At 48.6% G+C, this 21,598-nt stretch overlaps 1 protein-coding gene across 1 annotated transcript in view; it reads right to left on the bottom strand.

Moving 5' to 3' along the window:
• Positions 1-3,968: 3,968 nt before the first annotated feature.
• Positions 3,969-21,598, bottom strand: part of CCNL2 (cyclin L2) — a 60,476-nt gene continuing 42,846 nt past the window's right edge. Inside the window, exons 9-11 of the mRNA XM_085609558.1 lie at positions 19,821-19,938; positions 19,648-19,740; positions 3,969-5,325 (exon numbers count right to left, since the gene is read on the bottom strand). Of these exons, the coding sequence (XP_085465684.1) occupies positions 4,971-5,325; positions 19,648-19,740; positions 19,821-19,938 (566 nt within the window). The 3' untranslated portion in view covers positions 3,969-4,970. The remainder of the gene's footprint in view (positions 5,326-19,647; positions 19,741-19,820; positions 19,939-21,598) is intronic.

Here is a 21,598-nt window from a genome sequence, read left to right as displayed (position 1 = left end):
CAGCACGTTCAATAAGAGCGTTGAACGCCGCAGTATCCTCCGTGGGAGATGTTTTTGCCCCATAGAGTTGTGGGTCCTGTGTATCGAGAGGTGCACCGGGGTCTGCAGGGTCGCCCCAAGTTTGATCAGGGTCCTGCTGGTCATCAGGGTCTGTGTCTACATGGTAGGGTGCTTGGTCATCCATGTAGTCCTCCAATGCATCCGTGTCGGAGCGTGTGGGGGAGAACCTGTGTGGAGCCTGGTAGGAGGAACGGAACGGTTCATAAAGGAGAGGTTCCGATTCCACAGGCAGCTTCCTTTTTAGTGGGATCCTGAAAGGGTCCAATGGCGGTTCCGAAGTTATCCTTCGGTCGTGGAGAATCATCCTGCCAGTGTCGGCGTCGATGACACGTGCCGGAGACGTCTCGTCCGGTGGAACCGGAGTCTGGGTAACCCGTGTCCTGAGTTGGAACATCTTCGGGATTGTTGACGGAGGCAAGCCGAAGGTAATGTTGGCTGGCCCTGTCGAGGTTGCTGGAGCTCCGATCGGGCCGGAACCCGACGGTCTTTGAGGGCCGCCGTGGTTTTGTTGCTTTGCGTCGCAGCATGCCACACTTGGGGCGTCTTTGAGGCTTTGGCACCGGGCAGGTTCGTAGAGCCGGGCGTGGATGTTTTCGGTGTGGAGATCACCGTCGACGTCCTCGATACGTGAGGCATCGGCGTCGTCGAGGGAGCGACGCGAGGCGAAGCAGGCGGTATTGCCCTCGGTGTCGTTGGCGTCGGTAGCCGAGTAGGTTTCTCGGTGCCGATGGCCTTTCCGTTTGTCGACTCCGATGTCGCCCGATTCCAGTTCGGCACCGAAGTCCCTCTTGGTGCGGTCGGTGCCGACGCGTTGCGCTGGCGTCGAAGGCCTCGATCCGACCAGCGCCACTTTCAGTTTCGGTTTCGTATGAACCGGAGCTGCTTTCGGTTTCGGGGTAGGGAAACCAGCTGGCTTATGCAGCAATGTCTGCCGCCGAACGTCCGAGGCCGGGCCCGAGGGCGGGGCCGAAGAACTACGGGATGGGTCTCGGGTAAGGCCCGAAGGCGATCCCTCGACCGGAGCCAAAGGCTGTGGCGCTGGTGTTTCTTCGGTTTGAACAGGTAGGCCTTGTTCATCATTGGAGCTACTCTCTTCGGCCCCTAAGGCCTCCTCGTCGTCTCCTACCTCGGTGTCGTCTTCACCTCTGTGGAAGAGTGACTCGTCGTCCTCGTCCGATCCGGGGTCGTGTTCGGAAACGGGACTGGAGGGTATGACTTCTAATTCTTCGACGTCGGCCTCGTCGAAGATGTCTGTTGGTGCCGCGTGCCGCGCCTCGAGTCTCGCCGCTCTTCGGTTCCTTAGAGTCTTCTTGGAACGGAACCGGGCACAGGCCATGCATGTCGATTCGTCGTGGTCCGGCGAAAGGCATTTGTTGCACATCGGATGGACGTCGATGTGTGGGTACTTCGCATTGCATACCGGACACCTTTTGAATGGCGTCCTGGATTCCATCGTCGAAGTAGTTGATGGACAGGTAAATGCGAAAGAAAGTCGGTGCTGAAAGTTAGTAAACTAACAAAATGCTATCGAAACCCGATCGATAAACAGTACCGACGCGAACTAAAGGCCTTTTGGCCTCGACCAAATATTTTCCTAACTTGAGCTAAGATAGCACATCCGAACCCAATGGCGGAAAAAAACAATCTGAGGATGGAGAGGATGCCCATGCGCACTGTAGTCCAGGGGAGGAGTCACCTATCCAAGGATACTTCGAAGACTCTTCCAGGACAACAACGTGCAAACATCCGGACCCAACACTAGGCGGCGATCTATGCACAGATATGAATTCAGCAGCCCACATGCCTCGAACTTAAGAAGAACCGTTGAGTAAATGCCATAGTTCCTTTTCCCTTGAGGTACCTGTTCTATGGCCTCCTTGAATTGAAGTTCTTGCACCTCCTGGAGTTATTGGGATAAATCTTTTTTCCATTTTTTTTTTTAATGGTGGTTGCTTCCTGAAGTGGTATCTCCATTTTTGGAGAAAGTATTTTAACCTGCCCTCCTTCTGGTGTTGTATGTTGGAGGAACTGTTTGTTTAAAGGATGAAGTGTATTTCAGATAGTGTCTTTTGGAATGCAGTCACTTTGTTGTGGTCTGCAGTCCTCCTCGTTTGCCCTCTTCCCACTCGAAAGGATGGTCTTCCCTGTTGGAACAGCCAATTCTTCTGCTGCCCTGGTTGCTGGCTCACCCCTTGGTAAGTTTGCCAATATGTTTGGCGCGAGGCTGTTTGATGGTTACCTCTGCCTGCTGGTCTTCTTGAGGGTGTGCCTCTAAATTGCAGTGCTTCCATAGATCTTCCCGTTTCATGGTCTTCCAGTTGATTCAGCTTTTCATCTACGATGCTACCAAACAGCTGTCGCCCCCCCCCCCCCCCATCGAACAGTGAGACAAGTAGGTTATTCTGCACTTCTGGCTTGAAACCAGAGATTCTCAGCCATGCAGGTCTTCTCAGCAATGCCAATCATAATTTGTCTGATAGATGTGCCTGCAGCGTCTAGGGCTGATTTTTGCCATGTTCTTTCTCTCTTCCAGTAAGTGGTGTGCCCTTCTTTGGAACCGTTCTGGCAGGTGCTTTAGTAGTTCTACCTCTTACCACTGCTGATATGCGTTCGCAATGCACCACGAAATTGCTGCACTTCTATCAACCTTTCCACCCATAAGGTCCAGCCTCTTGTTCGGTTTGGCAGTGGTCCAACATTGGTCCTTTTCCTAGCTGTAGATGTTATGCTGGCACCAACCCTTTGATTCACAATGGGTCCTTTGAGGAATGTTTGTATTTTTCTCACCTCTTGTTGTGACTGCTTTGCAAGTGGGAGGCTCTTTAAATACCCCTTTCCCTTGATCTAATACACTTGGTAGCAAGGGTAGAAACTGGCTCCTTGATTATGTGGGCAGTAAAGTCTCAAGTAGAAAGCATGATTGTGGCTTTTCTTCGTCAAGTTGCAGTCTGCTGCCCTTTTTAGGACTTGGTTTTATATTCCAATGTCATCTGGTGGTGAAGGCCTCAAAGGATGTGTCTACCACCTCTTCTGGTGATTCAATGTCGAGATCCTGACATTTTAGGTCTTGAGCGTCCGAGGTCACCTCATTGTCTCCCTCGAATAATTTTTCCGTCGAGCAGTTCGGGAGTCGTTGGTGGCTGCAATTCCTCGACCGGTTTCACTGCTTCAGTCGATGTTTCGGCAGTATCTTGAATTGCTTCAAGCGGTCTATTTTTTTGCATTGCAAAATATTTGCAATCTCTGCCTCTAGCATCTTTTTCTTGAGCTCAGACGCATGTTCTGCATTTTCCCCTTTTCGGCACACTCCGGCTCAGATATTGCTGTTTTGTCACACCAATTTGTTGATTCTTATCAAATATCTGGAGCTCCTGCCATATCGATCCAGACCCAACAGCAGAAAAAAAAAAATATTCTGAAGGGGCGACCAACGGTGGGAGCTTCAGGAGAAGGCACATAGATTTCACAGAACACCAAATGGTATGTCAACGCCCACCCAAACGAGGGGGGGGGAAATCAGAAGACAGCAATTGCACTGAGGGATATCCAGGGAATACATGTCACACGGATGTTTTAAGCCCAAATGGTAGATTATGCTCACAAGGAAGAAGAAAAATTAAAGACTCAGTATCCGAGCACCAAATGCCATACATAATGCACAGCATGCAAATCCAGAAAAGATTCATGCTCCAAAACCTGTCCTCAAATATATCTTCTCTATTAAGAGTGCTTTATAGTCACAGATACAGATTCGGATTGTGGCTTATATGCCAGCAGCAGTGTCGACAGAAGCCTCTAGTAAACAGTCCCACAGTAGGCGTCTATGATAGTGTGCTGGATTAAATTAGATAACTCCAATCCCCACCCAGCCTTGTATTAATACAAAATTAAAAACATTCAATGAAAGCTAAATACAAAATCCAATACTTTAATGAAATTAGGAGATACAGCTCGGACATACCACTAAAACTGATACCACCTGGCTGTGGGGTTTCCAAACACCTGTTTTAACGAGTGAGCATTTTGACAACTTTCACTTGTCAAGGTTTGATATCCTGAGTAACATTAAATAACCAAATAAAAATCTATTTATGAAATGTCTAAGTTTATGCTGGTGTCCGGCACTCAGCAGCTTCATGGGTAAAAGAAAAAAAACTGCCTGCCCAATTAAAAAAACAAACAAAAAAAAAAACACTTCATGTATAGTTAACGATCCTTAATTCGCACTTGAATTTTTTGTATTTTGTCCGTGCCTTCCAGGCTTAAAACACACATTGTCCCACTGAGTCAATGCGCATTGAGCAACATTGACTTGGGAACTAACTTTCCCACTTAGCTGCAGATTTGTGCTTGCTCTTGGACCGTCTGTCAGTAAGAAAATATCATACGGGTCACGTTACTAGTCATGTGAAAAATGACTTTCCTGTAATTGAAACATCTCTGTATCAAAAGTGAAGTTTAGTAGTGCAGAATACAAGATATTTATAAATATTTATATTCAGGACAGCATTTTAGGCCCAAGGCCAAATGCCCATGGTAAACCGAAAATACACACATGACCTAATATAGGCATACATCTTTAAAAAAAAAATTACATTTGTACAATGCTATTAAAGCGTCCTTTTGAAAACTGAGGTTTTTTTTGGCTTTGAACTGCCAAAAATATTGGAAAAAGTTACTGTCCATAATTCCAGCAGTGGCCTCTCAAATCTGTGAGTTTCAATCTCACATTCTGTAGACAAATAATTTTAATACAGTACAGAAAGAAGGCCAAGGAAAGCACCAAGCAACACATTGCCAGCATTTTCTATAACCGGCTTGTTCAATGAAAGTTTGCCCCAAGGTTCACAATGAACCTGCACAAATGTCATTCCCTATACGATAGTGAGTAAAGTGTCAATTGGCTTTACTCATCGTCTGTGGCGGTGCCCAGAGTGCTCCCTTTCATAGCTGTGATGTCCTGTTCGCTCATAAGAACGTGACCGTTCACGTCGATGGTCTCTGTAGTAATGCCTTTTTTTCTTGTATTTTCCAGAATTGTCAGAGCGATCCCTTGACCGGCTCCTGGAGCGAGTTGAGCTTCGGCTGCGAGATTTCCTTCTTTTCGAGCTGGAATACTTAAACGCCTTTGCTTTAGCATATGCCCGGGCCTTTGAACTTCTGTTGGAAGAACTGTGGTTCAGCTGTCTGGGTGGAGAATCACTTCGACTTCTAGAGGGACTGCGGGATTTTGAACCACTAGATGGTGAATAACTTTCACTTTTCCTAGGTTAAAAGAGAAAGATAGTCAGAGAAAAAAAGTTCCATTTCCAGAAAATGAAAGAGTGCAATCGTTTTAAAAGGGTAATCATTCACAACTACTACAGCATACATCGGCAACGGAATGTATTCCATGGTACTATTTTTTTCCCCCCTCCAAAGCATCTTCAAATACTGGCCCGTACTGGATTCATAATCTGCAAGTATCGGGAAAGATTAACACTACCAACCCTGGGCACTTCAGAAACAGATCGAAGGAAGGTGTAACAAGGGGGTTCTGACCATCTGAACCGTTTGGATTTTTTCTTCTTTTTGAACACCTGATTTTGAAGCTTTTACTGTGGAAGAGCCTCTTTAGTTCGAATTCGCCCACGGTGAACTGATAAAATGGACTGCATGTGGGTTTTCCACCTTGAGATAAGGCAGCTGTGCTGCAGCCAGGGTAAGGGGCACGGGACTGACTACATGCAGCCAGGGTAAGGGGCACGGGACTGATTACATTTGGACGCGTGTGCATGTGTGCGCGCAACAGTGTAAGGGCTCTGCGGGGGGAGATCCCTGTTGTGCAGAGCCCAGAAGCTGGGTACAGATAGAATGGTGTGGAAGGGAATATGCATAGTTGGGTGGTGACATAGAATAGGCCTTATAATATGAACAAAGAACACCCTAGTGTAAGTTCAGTTCCCTAGGCCTACAAACTCCAGACAGGCACCAAAGTACACAGTTGTGTGAAACGAACCATTCCGCTATATCCATATCCAAAGCCATTTCTGTACTGCTTATGGGTCATCCAGAAATGCCATTGTTTTAACTCCGCTCCGAACCAGAGTCCGACCCTGCTAGACTGGATGAATTACCTTCCTCCGCAAGCTGTAGCAGAGGCCTAGCTCTTCACTGCGAGCATTCTCAAGGGCGAAAGTCTTCTCTCCAAGAGGGAGAGAGGTGAAGCTACAGCGCAGCAATCAGCAGCTGTCACCCAATGCCAGGCACCAGGCCTGCACTATGAAGTTGTCAGAGGGGAAGGGGGCTTTTTCAGAGATTGCGACATGATACCCCTGGACGATGCCTTCTTTAAGTAGCTTAGAGGCCTGTGCAGGAAGGAGGGATCAGGGGCATTGAGGTGATGCGTCACTGCAGTATAGGGCAGAAATGCATTCCTAACAGCCCCCTCCAATTTCTCTTAAAAGGTCTTGCACAGGAAGAGTAGTTCTCTGGGGTGTGGTCTTGAGGAAGACTGGTGCTGGAGACTGGCGCCATGGGCAGTTGGAAGGAGTAACCCCCTGACTGCCTAGGACTCTGGACAGAGACGCGGAGGAAGTCCAGGGCCAGTGAGAGGAAGCATGGGCCTCTGGGCAAGAAGAGGCCCAGTAGGAGAGCCAGGTGAAAATGTCGCGCAGGGGACCAGTGAAGACAGCTCCTTGCTGAGTGCGCCCTCTCTCTCTCTCTCCCTCTCGAGGCCAGCAAAAAGTGCTCCAGGTGGCTAGGGCTGCCCACCAGGAGTGAAAAGAGGCCCAGAAGGCAGGCGACCGTCTTCGATGTGCCCCCAGTGTGGGCCAGGTCATGGGGGCTGCCCCAGAAAGAGCTACTGTTGGAGAGCACCATCCTGCCCATCGTGAAGGCACCTATGGGACCCAGGATCCCAACTCTAGGACCCTGCAAAGTTAAGTCGGGGAACGCCAGAGACCCCCATGAAATGCCCCCACTTCCCTTCCCCAGGAGCCCACCCTGGGCCCAGACGAAAAATGGAGCTGGGGAGTGTTTACGCAATGTCAAGAAGTATTCAACAGCTTATGTATATTTGTAAATTGCTGCATAGTATTGAGAAGTGTGTGTGTAATAAATGTACTCTTTTATAAAGAAAAGTAGACTGGACATATAATTGAGTGTGATTTCTGCTTATCTGTAAATGGCAATTACTAGCACACACCACCTCCCTTGGGTAAGCCTTTTGTGAGAGTTAAGCGCTACAGTGGGGTGTTTGGTGACAAATGTAGAGCCAATATTTAAGCAAGCCTCATAACTACTGCCTCGTTTCCCAACAGTGCAATTCTGCCACTTAATGTTCACCCCACCCCCCTCCCAAGAAACCATAAAATGTTCAATCAGGTGCGGATGCAATTTACTATTAATCTTGCTATTCTAACTTTCTAGAGTCAATGGCATTATTGGAGCTTTGCAAAGGCGACACAGAAGGTCTTGAGGAAGTGCTTTATTCGGTCGATTTACTGTACAAGAGCTCTCAATGTCTGGGGCGTGTTAAAGCTTTTTCAGATAGTCTGGCTGCAGAAATAAAACTGGTAGCTCTACAGCTTGGTTGAGATGCAAGATACCGTCTTGAAGAGAAATGGAGGACTACTTCTGAGACAAACCCCATTTAACTGAACCTGCATGGAAGGTTCTTGTTAAGCGAGTGCTTGCAGTTTGTTAATACATACAAGGGAAATAATGGCCACAAGGAATGTTACCTTGCAGGAAATAAAGTGGAGGGTGAACGAGTGTGAAGGTTCAACAGGTGTTCGCATAAGGAAAGCAGACTACTCAAATACCGAGTAAGGATGATGTTCCCAGTTTTGCAGCAGCTAAATATAGGTGTACTGATGTATGGGAAATGTATGTTCACAGATGCAGGTTCTGTGAACACAACAGGCAGCAGATGCTATCCTAGAAAATCAGGTTCAAGGGGTCTAGGTGTTTTGAGAAGAGGTAATGTAGAACCCTCTTAATGCATGGCGCAACAATTTGGTGGAAGCAAAGTTGGGGCATTTAAACTTTATGGGTGGCAAACAAGTGTGTTTGCTGGGTATATGAGGTTTCTCTGAAAGGCTTCGAGATGGAATGGACTTGCTCAATCATCCTGCTGAACAGGTCTGTAAAGTGTTGCCCACCACTGGGTGGTGTTCTGCCACGAGTTGTAGGTAGTTACACATCACCCAATGCCAAATTGCATGTGCTAGAGGAGAGTGCTGCCTTGCTTTTGTGGACCATACACAGCACTCTTATCCATCCTGAGGAGGACTACATTCATTCATCTGGTAAACTGCTTTGAGGGCTAGATGTGTTGATAGCAGTTCTAGGTAACTGATGGGTAACCTCATACTAAGGAGACAGCACACTGAACAGTCCGCACACTGAACAGTCCTCACACCCCACAAAAGGACCTCTGCTTAAGTTACGGACCAAGGCTTGCTGCCTGAAGTAAAAAGAAGCTGCAAGCAAAAGGGTAGCACTAGGTACAGTAAGCATATTTGATTGGACTCTGCTAGAAGCAACAGGACTTAGTTTAAGGAGATGGATGAAACGGTGTCAGAGAGCAAATGTCTTGAACACCAACCTTTGTTGTGTACTCTATACTGTGGACACAGCCTCCCAAGGCATTGACAGCAGTGTGTACCAAGGACTACAGAACGTCCTGCAGCATCTCATCTTCCTGCTTGCTCTGGAACATCTTTGGCATGCAGGTTGACGAGATGCTCGATTTAACACTAAGAATGCAATCTGTGGGTGCCCTACAAGCTCCTGAAAAATCCACCCACTACAGGAGGATCAAAAACCACTAGACCCGATCACCTGTATTCCTACCAAAACCAGACCCAACGGGGGTGCATACTGTTTCCTCTTGCTGGAAGGAAATCAAACCTACGTATTTTAGCAATGTTGCACCAATGCTTTGACAAGAACGTATAGTTTTACGTGTCTGTGTTGTTATGCAGCTTGAAGACTTTCTGGATTCACTATGCTGTGCATTATTCCACCATCTAGTGGTTGGGCCCGGAATTGTAGTTTTTTTATTCGTAGCCCAGGTGGGCGTCGACATACCACCATTTGGTGTCCTTTGTGACACCGACACGCTTCCTCCGGAAGCTCGCCACCTTTGGTTGCCATCTTCAGATTCTTTTTTCTTGTCTTGTGGGATTTTCCTTCTTCCCATCATCTTTTAAGGTATTTCTCCAGTGATAATCCCTTTCCTCCCAACTCCTCTTTCTGGCGGAGGAGAGTGGGATCGCTAGTGAATCCAGAAAGTCTTCAAGCTGCAAAACTACACTGACAGGTAAACTATTTTTTGCAGCGTGAATCTTTCTGGATTCACTATGCTGTGCATAGACTTTGTAGCGGTTTGTTCTTATTGTGGTGGCTGGGTGAGAGATGAGCTCTGGTTACTGAATGTGTTGTAAGACCTGTCCCACTTGCACTTCCTTGTTCATTTGAATATCTACACAGTAGTGCTTAGTGAACGTGTGCACTGAAGGCCATGTTGCAGCTTTGCCAACGTTTCAAATAGGTGTGTTCGCTAGAAAGGCAATTGTTACTCCCTTCTGCCTTGTCGAGTGAACATGTGCTGCTCCTTGCAACGGTTGTCCTGTCTGTGGCAGAGTTGTATGGTTTGTGCAATCCACCGTCATGTGGAGTCGAATATTTGGGACCAGGTGTATGCATGCCGCTATCATTCCCATTAGCTTGCTCACCGTCCTCACTGTCAGAACTTGCCCCTTGCAGTAAGGACGTGTTTACTTCAGTAGCGCCAAAGTTCTTTCTGCTGGGGAACACCCTGCCTTGTATGGTGTCGATCTCTGCCCCTAAGAAGATCTTCACCTGTTCCGGCTCGATTGCCGACTTTCCCCAATGGATTGAGAGACCCAGTTGGACTAGCGCTTGCACGACCTGCTGGATGTGTTTGCATTGGCTGTGAGAGCTTGCTTTTACCAGCTAGTCGTCGAGGTAGGGGTATACATGTATTCCTTGCCTTCTTGGGTGCGCTGCTAGGAGTTTTGTCAACACCCTTGGTGCGGATTTCAGCCCGAATTCCAGTACTGTAAACTGGTAGTGAGTTTGGTTGATCACAAACCTTAGTAGGCGTTTGTGTTTGTCGATGGGGATGAATAAGTACGCATCCTTAAAGTCTATAGTAGCCATGTAATCCTTCTCGTATTTGTGGTATTACCTCTTGTAGAGATATCATCTTGAATCTTTGTGTCCTTATGAACTTGTTCAGGAACCTTAGATCTAGAATAGGTCTTAGTGTATCGTCCACTTTTGGTACGAGGAAGTAGGTGGAGTAAACCCCCTTGTTCCTCTCCTTGGGCGGCACTACCTCCATTGCCTCTTTGCCAAGCAGTTCTTGCGCTTCTAGTAGCAAGAGTGAAAGTTCCTTCACCAAGTACATCTTGTTCTTTGGTCTCTTGTTTGGAGGTGGTCTTTCTAGCTCTATACTGTAGCCGTAATGTATGGTATTTAGTATCCATGTGTACGGTGTGACCTTCCACTCCTGGAGGAAGTCCCTTATTCTGCCTCCTACTGCTATGTGTTCTAGGAACTGTTTGTTGTGTAAACCCAGGTTTTGTTTTTTCTTTATGTCTTGAATCCCCCCTAGAGGTATTGTTAGGATGGGCATTTGCCTTACGGCAAAGTCACTTGGAGGTGGGTTATTGCCCTCCTCTCCGTGTCTGTCCTCGTCTGTTTGAGCACCCTCGAAAGGACTGGCCCAGAGGCTGGTACTGCGAGTTCTGCTGCTGCTGGCCCTGGCCGTTTCCTTGATAACCTTGTTGGAAGGTTTCGTTCTATGTACTAGGCAGGTTGCCTCCCCTACCATTTGGCCTTCTTGAGGGTGTACCTCTTCTCATCCCTCTGAACTGCAGTGCTCCCATAGACCTTGCTGTCTCGTTGTCCTTTTTGAGCTGCGTTAAATGGTCGTCAACTGGCGTTCCAAAAAGTTGCTCTCCTTTAAAGGTTGTGTTCAGGATGTTCTTCTGAACCTCTGGCTTGAAGCCTGAAATCCTAAGCCATGTGTGTCTTCTCTCCGTCTCCACAATCATAATTTGCATGGTGGACGTCTCCGCAGCATCCAAGGCAGACTTTAAACATATGTTAGCCATGTTTCTCCCTTCCTCTACCAGGTGGGCTGCCCTTTGCTGGTACTGTTCTGGTAGGAGTTTCAGGAGTTGCCCCACTTCCTCCCAGTGCTGGTATGCGTGCCTGTTGATTAGGGCATTTGAGTTAGCGATGCGCCATTGAATCGCTGCACTACGTTCTACTTTCCTCCCCATGAGGTCCATCCTTCTACTCTCCTTGTCTGGCGATGGTCTGGCATTTGTGGGTACATTGGCCCTTTTCCTAGCCGTTGTTGTAATTATTGAATGAGATAGCACTGATCCCTGGATGTAGGCAGGGTGCTTGAGGACTGCTTGAACTTTTCTGGCCGTGGGGGGTCACTGATTTACATACAGCTGGCTCCCTGAAAGCCTCCCTGCACTAGTCCAGCACACTAGGGCAGGAATGAATATGCTACTTACCAGTATGCATCTGTTCTTGGCATGTAGGGCTGCTGACATTCATATCTGTGCATAGATCGCCGCCTAGTGTTGGGTCCGGATGTTTGCACGTTGTTGTCCTGGAAGAGTCTTCGAAGTATCCTTGGATAGGTGACTCCTCCCCTGGACTACAGTGCGCATGGGCATCCTCTCCATCCTCAGATTGTTTTTCGCCATTGTGGCAGTGATGGAGTAGATACAGAAAGTGATGACCATGCTTGCAGTAATTCTGAGAGCTGCAGCTGCGACAGGGAGGACGATATGAATGTCAGCAGCCCTACATGCCAAGAACAGATGCATACTGGTAAGTAGCATATTCAGTTCGAGGCATGTGGGCTGCTGAATTCATATCTGTGCATAGAATACATAGCAGTGCCCTCTATTAGCGGCGGCTACCCGTGCCAGCTGCAGCGGTCTGAAAAAGTGTCTTGAGAACAGCCTGTCCTACAGCTGCCTGCTGTTTTGACTGCACATCTACACAATAGTGTTTTGTAAATGTGTGTGTAGTGGACCATGTGGCTGCTCTGCATATATCATGCAGGGGAATATTCCCTAGGAAGGCCATGGAAGCCCCCAACTTACGTGTTGAGTGGGCTCGTGGTGGAATAGTTAATGTGCGTTTTGCCTTTTGATAACAGATTTGAATACACTTAACTATCCATCTGGCTATTCCTGCTTTGGAGATGGCGTTACCTTTGTGGTGTGGGGCAAAGGCAACGAACAGTTGTTTTGTCTTCCTGAATGGTTTAGTCCTGTCGATGTAGTACATGAGGGCCCTCTTTACATCTAGTGTATGTAGTGCCCTTTCTGCAACAGTTTGTGGGTTTTGGAAGAAAACGGGCAGTTCAATAGTCTGATTCATGTGGAACTGCGATATTACTTTGGGCATGAATTTGGGGTTGGTACGTAGTACGACCCTGTTGGCGTGAACCTGAATAAATGGCTCTTGAACGGTTAGTGCCTGGAGTTCACTAACTCTTCTTAGGGAAGTGATCGCTACTAGGAAGGCCACTTTCCAGGTAAGGAATTGAATCTCGCATGAGTGTAGAGGTTCAAAGGGTGGACCCATCAGGCGTGTGAGGACCAAGTTGAGGTTCCACATTGGAGCCGGTGGGTGAGTAGGTGGAATGACTCGTTTGAGCCCTTCCAAGAATGCTTTGATGGCAGGCACTCTGAATAGAGAGAGGTGCTGCCTGGTTTGCAGGTAGGCTGATATTGCGGTCAAATGGACACGTATAGAGGTGTACGCCAGACTGCATCGGTATAGGTGTAAGAGGTAACAGATGATGTTGTGGATGGATGCGTCCAGCGGGTTGATGTCATTATTACCGCAATAAATGACGAACCTCTTCCATTTGGCTGCATAGCAAGCCCTGGTAGTGGGTCTCCTGGCCTCCTTGATGATGTCCATACAGTCAGGTGGCAGGTTGAGATAGCCAAACTCTAGGACTTCAGGAGCCAGATCGCCAGGTTCAGCCGTTGCGGATCTGGGTGCTGAACCTCTCCATGGTTCTGCGTCAAATGCGCGGGTTTTATCCGCAGCCTTTGATGCGGCACCACGGAAAGTTCTAGGAAGGTGGTGTACCACGGCTGGCGTGCCCACGTGGGAGCAACTAGGACGAGTGTCAGGGAGTGTTGTCGTAGTTTGAGAGCCACCAGCGGTATCAGCGGCGCTGGGGGAAAAGCGTACGCAAATCTGCCGGATCAGTTCATCCATATCGCATTGCCCTGCGACTGCGGATGTGGGAATCTGGCGGCGAAGCTTTGGCATTTTGCGTTTGCTTGTCGCGAATAGGTCTATCCCTGGATGACCCCACTGCTGGAAGTACGGTTGGAGTACTGATGGGTGTAACTCCCACTCGTGCATCTGGTGGCTGTGTCTGCTGAGCAGATCCGCCATCTGGTTGTCCTTGCCGGGGAGGTGTTCCGCCATGAGGAACATGTTCCTCTGAATGGCCCACTTCCACATGCTCTGAGCCAGATGAGACAACTGTGGAGAGTGTGTTCCTCCCTGCTTCTGTATGTAGTACATGGCAGTCATGTTGTCCGTCAGGATCAACACGACTTTGTTGCACAGATGTACTTTGAATGCCTTCATGGCCAGGAAGATTGCCATCAGTTCCAGAAGGTTGATGTGCATCTTCTTCTGTTGTGTCGTCCATAGTCCCTGCACTGTGTAGTGGAGTACATGAGCTCCCCATCCCTGGAGAGACGCGTCCGCTGTCAGTACTATTTGCGGAACAGGCTCTTGGAACGGTCGGCCCTTGCAAAGGTTTTGTGGAGTCCACCAATGCAGAGAGTTGTATGCCCGACCGCTCACCAACACTAGGTCTTTCAACTGTCCTTGAGCCTGATTCCACTGACGTGCTAGGCACTCCTGAAGTGGGCGCATATGTAACCTCGCGTGCGGGACTATGAAGATGCAGGAGGCCATCATGCCTATCAACTGCATAAACACTCGCGCTGGAAGCGAGTGATTGGGTTTGAACTTGGAGATCAGCAGTTGTATGCTGTTGATCCTCACTAAATTTGGCTGAGCTGTGGCCGCCAGAGTGTCTATAGTCGCACCTAGGTACTGTTGTACGTGTGCGGGCTGGAGATGGGACTTTGGGTAATTTAGTGAGAATCCCAGACTGTGAAGAAGGTGAATGGTGCGGGATATGTGGCTTGCACATTGCTGGGCTGACTTCGCTTGAACGAGCCAGTCGTCTAGGTAGGGGTAGACGTGTATATGCTGCCTCCGTAAATGTGCTGCCACCGTAGCTAGGCACTTCGTGAAAACCCTGGGCGCTGTTGTCACGCCGAAGGGAAGGACTTTGAACTGATAGTGCTGCCCCTGAACAGTGAACCTGAGGTATTTTTTGTGTGAGGGGTGGATGGGTATGTGAAAGTACGCATCCTTGAGGTCCAGTGAGGCTAGGAAGTCTCCCTGCTTGAGAAGCGGAAGGACTTGCTGTAGGGTGAGCATGTGAAAGTGCTCCGAAAGAATGTACTGGTTCAGGGGTCTCAGGTCTAATATAGGTCTGAGCGACCCGTCCTTTTTTGGAATTAAGAAGTAGAGGGAGTACACTCCCGTACCCTGCTCGTGGATGGGTACGACCTCTATAGCGCCTTTTAGAAGCATACTTTGCACTTCTTGCTGTAAGAGCGTTAAGTGCTCTGAGGACATAGGACGGCTTCTTGGTGGTATTGTGGGTGGAGTGGAGGTTAACTCCAGACAGTAACCGTATCTTACAATATCTTTGACCCACCTGTCCGTGGTGATGGAATTCCACGTGGACAGGAACCTTTGTAGCCTTCCCCCGACAGGTGTTATGTGGTCGGGAGGAAGGGAGAGGGCGTCACTGCTTGTTCTTGGGGGAGGACCTGGTGTTGCCGTAGCCACGTCCTCTGCCCTTTGTACTGGAGGCACGATATCCACCTCGGGTGTTTTTATCGTAGGTGGTCTGTGTATTGCCTTTGTTATATGTTTGTTGTGACCCCTGACCTCTACCTGCTCCCTTGTTTCCGGGGCGACGAAAGGAGCCGCTCCGAAAGGACTGAGTTTGTAGGGCGCCCATGGACTTTGCAGTGTCCGTGTCCTTTTTTATCTTTGAGGGTGGTGTCAACCTCTGGCCCGAATAAATAGTCGGGGTTGACGGGCTGGTTCAGTATATTGTTTTGTACCTCAGGCTTGAATCCTGAGATCCGTAGCCAGGCATGTCGTCGCAGCATGACGCTTGTGTTTATGGCTCTGGCAGCCGTGTCTGCAGCATCTAGTGCACATTTGATGGAAGCGTTCGTGAGTAGCTGTCCTTCTCTGATGAGCATTTCTGCGCCTTCCTTGAACTGGTCAGGGAGATGTTGGAATATTTGCTCCAGTGTATCATAATGCGCTCTATCATAGCGAGCAAGGAGCGCTTGAGTGTTGGCTATGCGCCATATGTTGGCAGCTTGGGCGGCAACTCGCTTGCCAGAGGTCTCTAGCACCTTGGACTCTTTGTCCGGGGGAGGAGCGTCACCTGTCGTTTGCGAGTGTGCCCTCTTGCGTGCATTCGCTACGACGATGGAGTCGAGTGGTAATTGTCCTCTGATGTAAGTAGGATCCCCAGGTGCTGATCTGTATTTTTTATCAATCCTGGGGTTTATCACTCGTGCCCTGGTGGGTTCCTTGAAAATGTCCTTAGCTGGTTTGAGGACCCCCTTCAGCATTGGCAGAGTTTTTACATGTCTTTCTGAGGATGCAAAAGTGTCCATTAGAAAGTCATCTTCGATGGTATCTGAGTGAAGCTGTACCCCATGGTTATTTGCAGCACGTTCAATAAGAGCGTTGAACGCCGCAGTATCCTCCGTGGGAGATGTTTTTGCCCCATAGAGTTGTGGGTCCTGTGTATCGAGAGGTGCACCAGGGTCTGCAGGGTCGCCCCAAGTTTGATCAGGGTCCTGCTGGTCATCAGGGTCTGTGTCTACATGGTAGGGTGCTTGGTCATCCATGTAGTCCTCCAATGCATCCGTGTCGGAGCGTGTGGGGGAGAACCTGTGTGGAGCCTGGTAGGAGGAACGGAACGGTTCATAAAGGAGAGGTTCCGATTCCACAGGCAGCTTCCTTTTTAGTGGGATCCTGAAAGGGTCCAATGGCGGTTCCGAAGTTATCCTTCGGTCGTGGAGAATCATCCTGCCAGTGTCGGCGTCGATGACACGTGCCGGAGACGTCTCGTCCGGTGGAACCGGAGTCTGGGTAACCCGTGTCCTGAGTTGGAACATCTTCGGGATTGTTGACGGAGGCAAGCCGAAGGTAATGTTGGCTGGCCCTGTAGAGGTTGCTGGAGCTCCGATCGGGCCGGAACCCGACGGGTCTTTGAGGGCCGCCGTGGTTTTGTTGCTTTGCGTCGCAGCAGGCCCCACTTGGGGCGTCTTTGAGGCTTTGTCACCGGGCAGGTTCGTAGAGCCGGGCGTGGATTTTTTCGGTGCCGGCGGGTCCTCGAGTCGAGGTGTGGAGATCACCGTTGACGTCCTCGATACGTGAGGCATCGGCGTCGTGGAGGAAGCGACGCGAGGCGAAGCAGGCGGTATTGCCCTCGGTGTCGTTGGCGTCGGTAGCCGAGTAGGTTTCTCGGTGCCGATGGCCTTTTTCCGTTTGTCGACTCCGATGTCGCCCGATTCCAGTTCGGCACCGAAGTCCCTCTTGGTGCGGTCGGTGCCGACGCGTTGCGCTGGCGTCGAAGGCCTCGATCCGACCAGCGCCACTTTCAGTTTCGGTTTCGTATGAACCGGAGCTGCTTTCGGTTTTGTGGTAGGGAAACCAGCTGGCTTATGCAGCAATATCTGCCGCCGAACGTCCGAGGCCGGGCCCGAGGGCGGGGCCGAAGAACTACGGGATGGGTCTCGGGTAAGGCCCGAAGGCGATCCCTCGACCGGAGCCAAAGGCTGTGGCGCTGGTGTTTCTTCGGTTTGAACAGGTAGGCCTTGTTCATCATTGGAGCTACTCTCTTCGGCCCCTAAGGCCTCCTCGTCGTCTCCTACCTCGGTGTCGTCTTCACCTCTGTGGAAGAGTGACTCGTCGCCCTCGTCCGATCCGGGGTCGTGTTCGGAAACGGGACTGGAGGGTATGACTTCTAATTCTTCGACGTCGGCCTCGTCGAAGATGTCTGTTGGTGCCGGTGCCGCGTCTCGAGTCTCGCCGCTCTTCGGTTCCTTAGAGTCTTCTTGGAACGGAACCGGGCACAGGCCATGCATGTCGATTCGTCGTGGTCCGGCGAAAGGCATTTGTTGCACACCGGATGGACGTCGATGTGTGGGTACTTCGCATTGCATACCGGACACCTTTTGAATGGCGTCCTGGATTCCATCGTCGAAGTAGTCGATGGACAGGTAAATGCGAAAGAAAGTCGGTGCTGAAAGTTAGTAAACTAACAAAATGCTATCGAAACCCGATCGATAAACAGTACCGACGCGAACTAAAGGCCTTTTGGCCTCGACCAAATATTTTCCTAACTTGAGCTAAGATAGCACATCCGAACCCAATGGCGGAAAAAAACAATCTGAGGATGGAGAGGATGCCCATGCGCACTGTAGTCCAGGGGAGGAGTCACCTATCCAAGGATACTTCGAAGACTCTTCCAGGACAACAACGTGCAAACATCCGGACCCAACACTAGGCGGCGATCTATGCACAGATATGAATTCAGCAGCCCACATGCCTCGAACCTGACTCCTTGTCTGTTGAGGTAGCAGAGTTTCCAGGAGAAAACATGCCTTGGGCTTCTCCTCCTCCAAATGTCTCTGCAGCTTTTTTAACGACCATATTATAGACCCCCTATGTCGTCTGGTGGTGAAGGCCTCGAAGGTCATGTGTCTACTCCTTACGGTAATTCGCCGTCAAGGTCATGCCACCTTAAGTCTTGTACCTCCGAGGACGTAGAGTCCTGGTAGGTTTGCTGATCTTCCTTGCCTTCGCAGTAATACAGGGTCTCTTCCTCCGGTTCAGGCGTTTTCGGCGGTTCACGGTCTTTGTCACCCCTTTTGGCTTCGACTACTGGCTTCGGCGGGATGGGGGTACTGGCTCATCCTTTCGTCGAAGTCCTTTTTTCGCTGCAGGATGCTCGCCATTTCGTCCGAGCCTCCTTTTCTTCTCCATTTCGGCAGCCTGTTAGGCGTCGAGAGGTTGAGCGCTTTGCAGTCGAAGTCATTGTTGACCCCCCTTTTCTCGGCGTTGGTGTCCTCTTCAAGGGCATCCTTCGATGATCTAGATTTTTCATGGGTTTTCACCGTCTGGTAGTCCTTTTTGAAGGATCTGCTGGGCTGCTTGTCCCTGGGTGCTGTTCTTTCGCCGAGTGTTCCGACGGCAATGTTCCCTTCGAGGACTTTGCTTCACTCTTGCGAGTGCCGCTAGAGTGTCTGAGGGGGTCGGCGAAGTTCCTCCTTCGACATTTTCTTTTGGACCTAGACGACAGTGCAGTCCTCCGGTCCCTTGGCGAGGTTGTCCTCCTCTCCACAGGTGAGGCCAAAGTCTCGGCGCGATGGAGGTGGCCCTTGCCCCTGTATGGTGTAGTTCGCACTTCTCTACTCTGAGGGTCTGGAGTGTGAACGCCGGGCACGCGATGCAGCCCTCGCTGTTGTGGTTGAGCGGCAGGCAGAGGCTGGTCCTTCTGGGAATACTTGCGGTGACAATTGGTGCAAAACTTGAAAGGTGTTTTGTCCATTCCAGTGCTCAGGGAGCCCCGTGTGTGCATTTTCCGATGAAAACCTTCCCCTTGTCGTCCCGGTTACCTGACCTGTAGTCGAGTGTGTTGAAATCTGATTTTTGTTGATTTGCTATTTTAGTCTATTCTCTCTCCAAATCTCTGGAACTCTTCGGTAACGATCCAGACCCAACGGCGGAAAAAATAATCTGGAGATGGCAACCAAAGGTGGGAGCTTCCGGAGGAAGCGTGTCGACGTCACAAAGGACACCAAATGGTGGTATGTCGATGCCCACCTGGGCCACGAAAAAAAAAATGAAGACTACAATTCCAGCCCAACCACTAGATGATGGAATAATGCACAGGATATTGAGTCCATGAAGATTCACGCTGCAAAACTTTACAACCCCTTCTAACAACGAAACATGTCCATGTGACAGTCCTTCTCTAGGAGGTGGACCAACCGATTCTCCAGAACGCACGTATTGTTCATCTACACCAGCGGGAAAAGGGCGCTTACTCTTACACAAAAAGGGCACTTAGTTTCTCACACACACATACACATCTATAATACTTACCGCTGATACATTTGTTTTGTGCTAAGTGGGGATAACTACAAACTCAAAACATATTTTGGGGGTCACCAGGTGTTCAGGAAATTCCTAATAGTGGTGGCTGGCAACATGCAAAGCAGAGGCACTCGTGTCTTCCCCCATCTTGACGATTGACTGCTCAAGAGTCGGCAGGAAGCAATGCCTCATCCACAAATCAGCAGTTCTCATTGTTCTAAAGCTTGGGATTGGCCATAAAATGCTGCCTAGTGCCATCTGCAACTACAACAGAGATTCTTAGTCTCAACTTACCTTCTTTTTGGGGACTGAGATCGTGAATGTGACCTGGAGTAACTTTGATCTCGACTTCTACTGCGACTCCTACTGCCCCTCTCCTTCTGAACACTAAAAATAGAACAGATTTAACAATGATCGAATGGTCCGCAGGTGAAATTCAAACTTCAATGAATGTGTATGAAACTTACCCATTTACAGGGCTGCTTGATCTGGTACGTTTGGCACCATCAAATTTCTTCCTGGCATTTTTCACAACTTGAAGAGACAGTGGTGAAGTCTTGTTTGCTTTCCCCTCTTTTGGAGAGTCTATAATGAAAAATAAAGGAGGATGCTAAATAAAGATTAGGATAATTCAAGGGGGAAAATACGCTTCCTTAGTTAAGTCCCTGCTTATTATTAACATTCACTGTAGATTAATGAGCTTCTCTTGTGGCTACTCCAAGACGTGGGGCAATTTGGTTACAAATGCAACAATTTCGATTATGAGATAGAGACCGAAATTGGTAAAGATATGGAAAGGAGAAACCAGAACACTAGGTAAAGTTAAACACTTTGTAAAGATATCCAGCTGTTGTGCTTTGCAACCACCAAGAAATTATGCAACCGGATCTTCTGTCAATCTAGACGCCTTGTGGATGGGTTATTGAAACGTGGAAAGGATAAAATTATTTTGCTACAGTTTATTACTCTACATCACCTCCTGTCTGCTGGGCATCTTGTATAGCAAGCTAATTAGAAGTCTCTTAAGAGCAGAACTCTGAAAGGCACTCTTTCACACATTAGGGTTAGAGGAAGAAGATAGTTCAAGGTACATTCAATCAATTGCCTCAAGTTCACAATGAGGTCAATGTGCTACAATGCGAAGGCTGATTTCCATACAAGCCCGTTCCTACCATTTATAAGCTTCCCAAACTTCCAGCCCGAGAACAGGGAATGAATCAAACACTTGAATGTTAACCAGATCCACAACTAGAGAACAGCTTGCTTACCTTATAATCACAACCTTAAGTTGGAATTACTGCCCATTCTGTGGCCTGCCTAAGGAAACCTAGGAGGATGTTCACGGGCGATTCAACAAAACGTAATGGTTTTCCTAAATCTAGTGATAATATAAAAGATTAACTTGAACCTATAAAAACCTGTGCCCTTGAGCTCAAGCTAGAGTAAAAGTAAAAAGTATTTGAGCATCTAAATAAAAGTACAAGATACTAGGATAACCGTCGCGTATGAAGCTTCACACAACACTAAGGCAGAGGTCTCCAATCTGTGGGGCACGACCCTTAGGAGAGGGGGCCGTGGACTCCCCAGCTTCACTTATTCCTGCAAAAAGAACCATCCCAGGACTGCTAATTTAGATTGTTATCAACTGCTTGGCTGAACGAAATGCAAATGTGCCTTTTCAGTTCATCTGCAAATGTAAAGAATGCCTGGGAGCAGTTCTGGCTGTTTGTGATGACAAAGATTTGTTTTTGTGGACGAAAGTGAAAAGAGTCATCTGGGCTGGGAAGTTCTTGCCTTTAATTTTAAACTGTATTTACACAGTCCTTAGTGCCCCTAAAGAGGTTTTGAAGGGACAGCTGTGTCAAAGAAAATTGCATTACATACGCTCTGGTATTAGTAAAATCTACATTTTGAAAGCCCCATTATGTCCTAAACCTATTTGCACATTTTGTAGCATTATCTTACACATTCACAGTGCTTTCTGTCACAGGCTGTGACCTCGAAGCACTAAAAATACACATCACTGTTCTCCACTGCAACAATCAAGATTTAATTCTGTGGTTCTCTGGTTACACACAGACTGGCAGTGCATTACCTAATAGAGGTTTCATAAAGTACTACAGTGCATTTCCCACTGGGCAATAACTTTTAAAATATATTTTTCATTTGCACTGCCAATTATTTTATATGTAGATACCTGATGGTGAAAGACCTAAATACAGAATATTTTGGGCTTACTTATGAG

Source organism: Triturus cristatus, chromosome 1_2 (assembly GCF_964204655.1).
Source record: "Triturus cristatus chromosome 1_2, aTriCri1.1, whole genome shotgun sequence".
Classification (NCBI taxonomy): domain Eukaryota; kingdom Metazoa; phylum Chordata; class Amphibia; order Caudata; family Salamandridae; genus Triturus; species Triturus cristatus.
The sequence above is the reverse complement of the archived record's forward strand: the minus strand, read 5'-3'. Positions and strand labels throughout refer to the sequence as shown.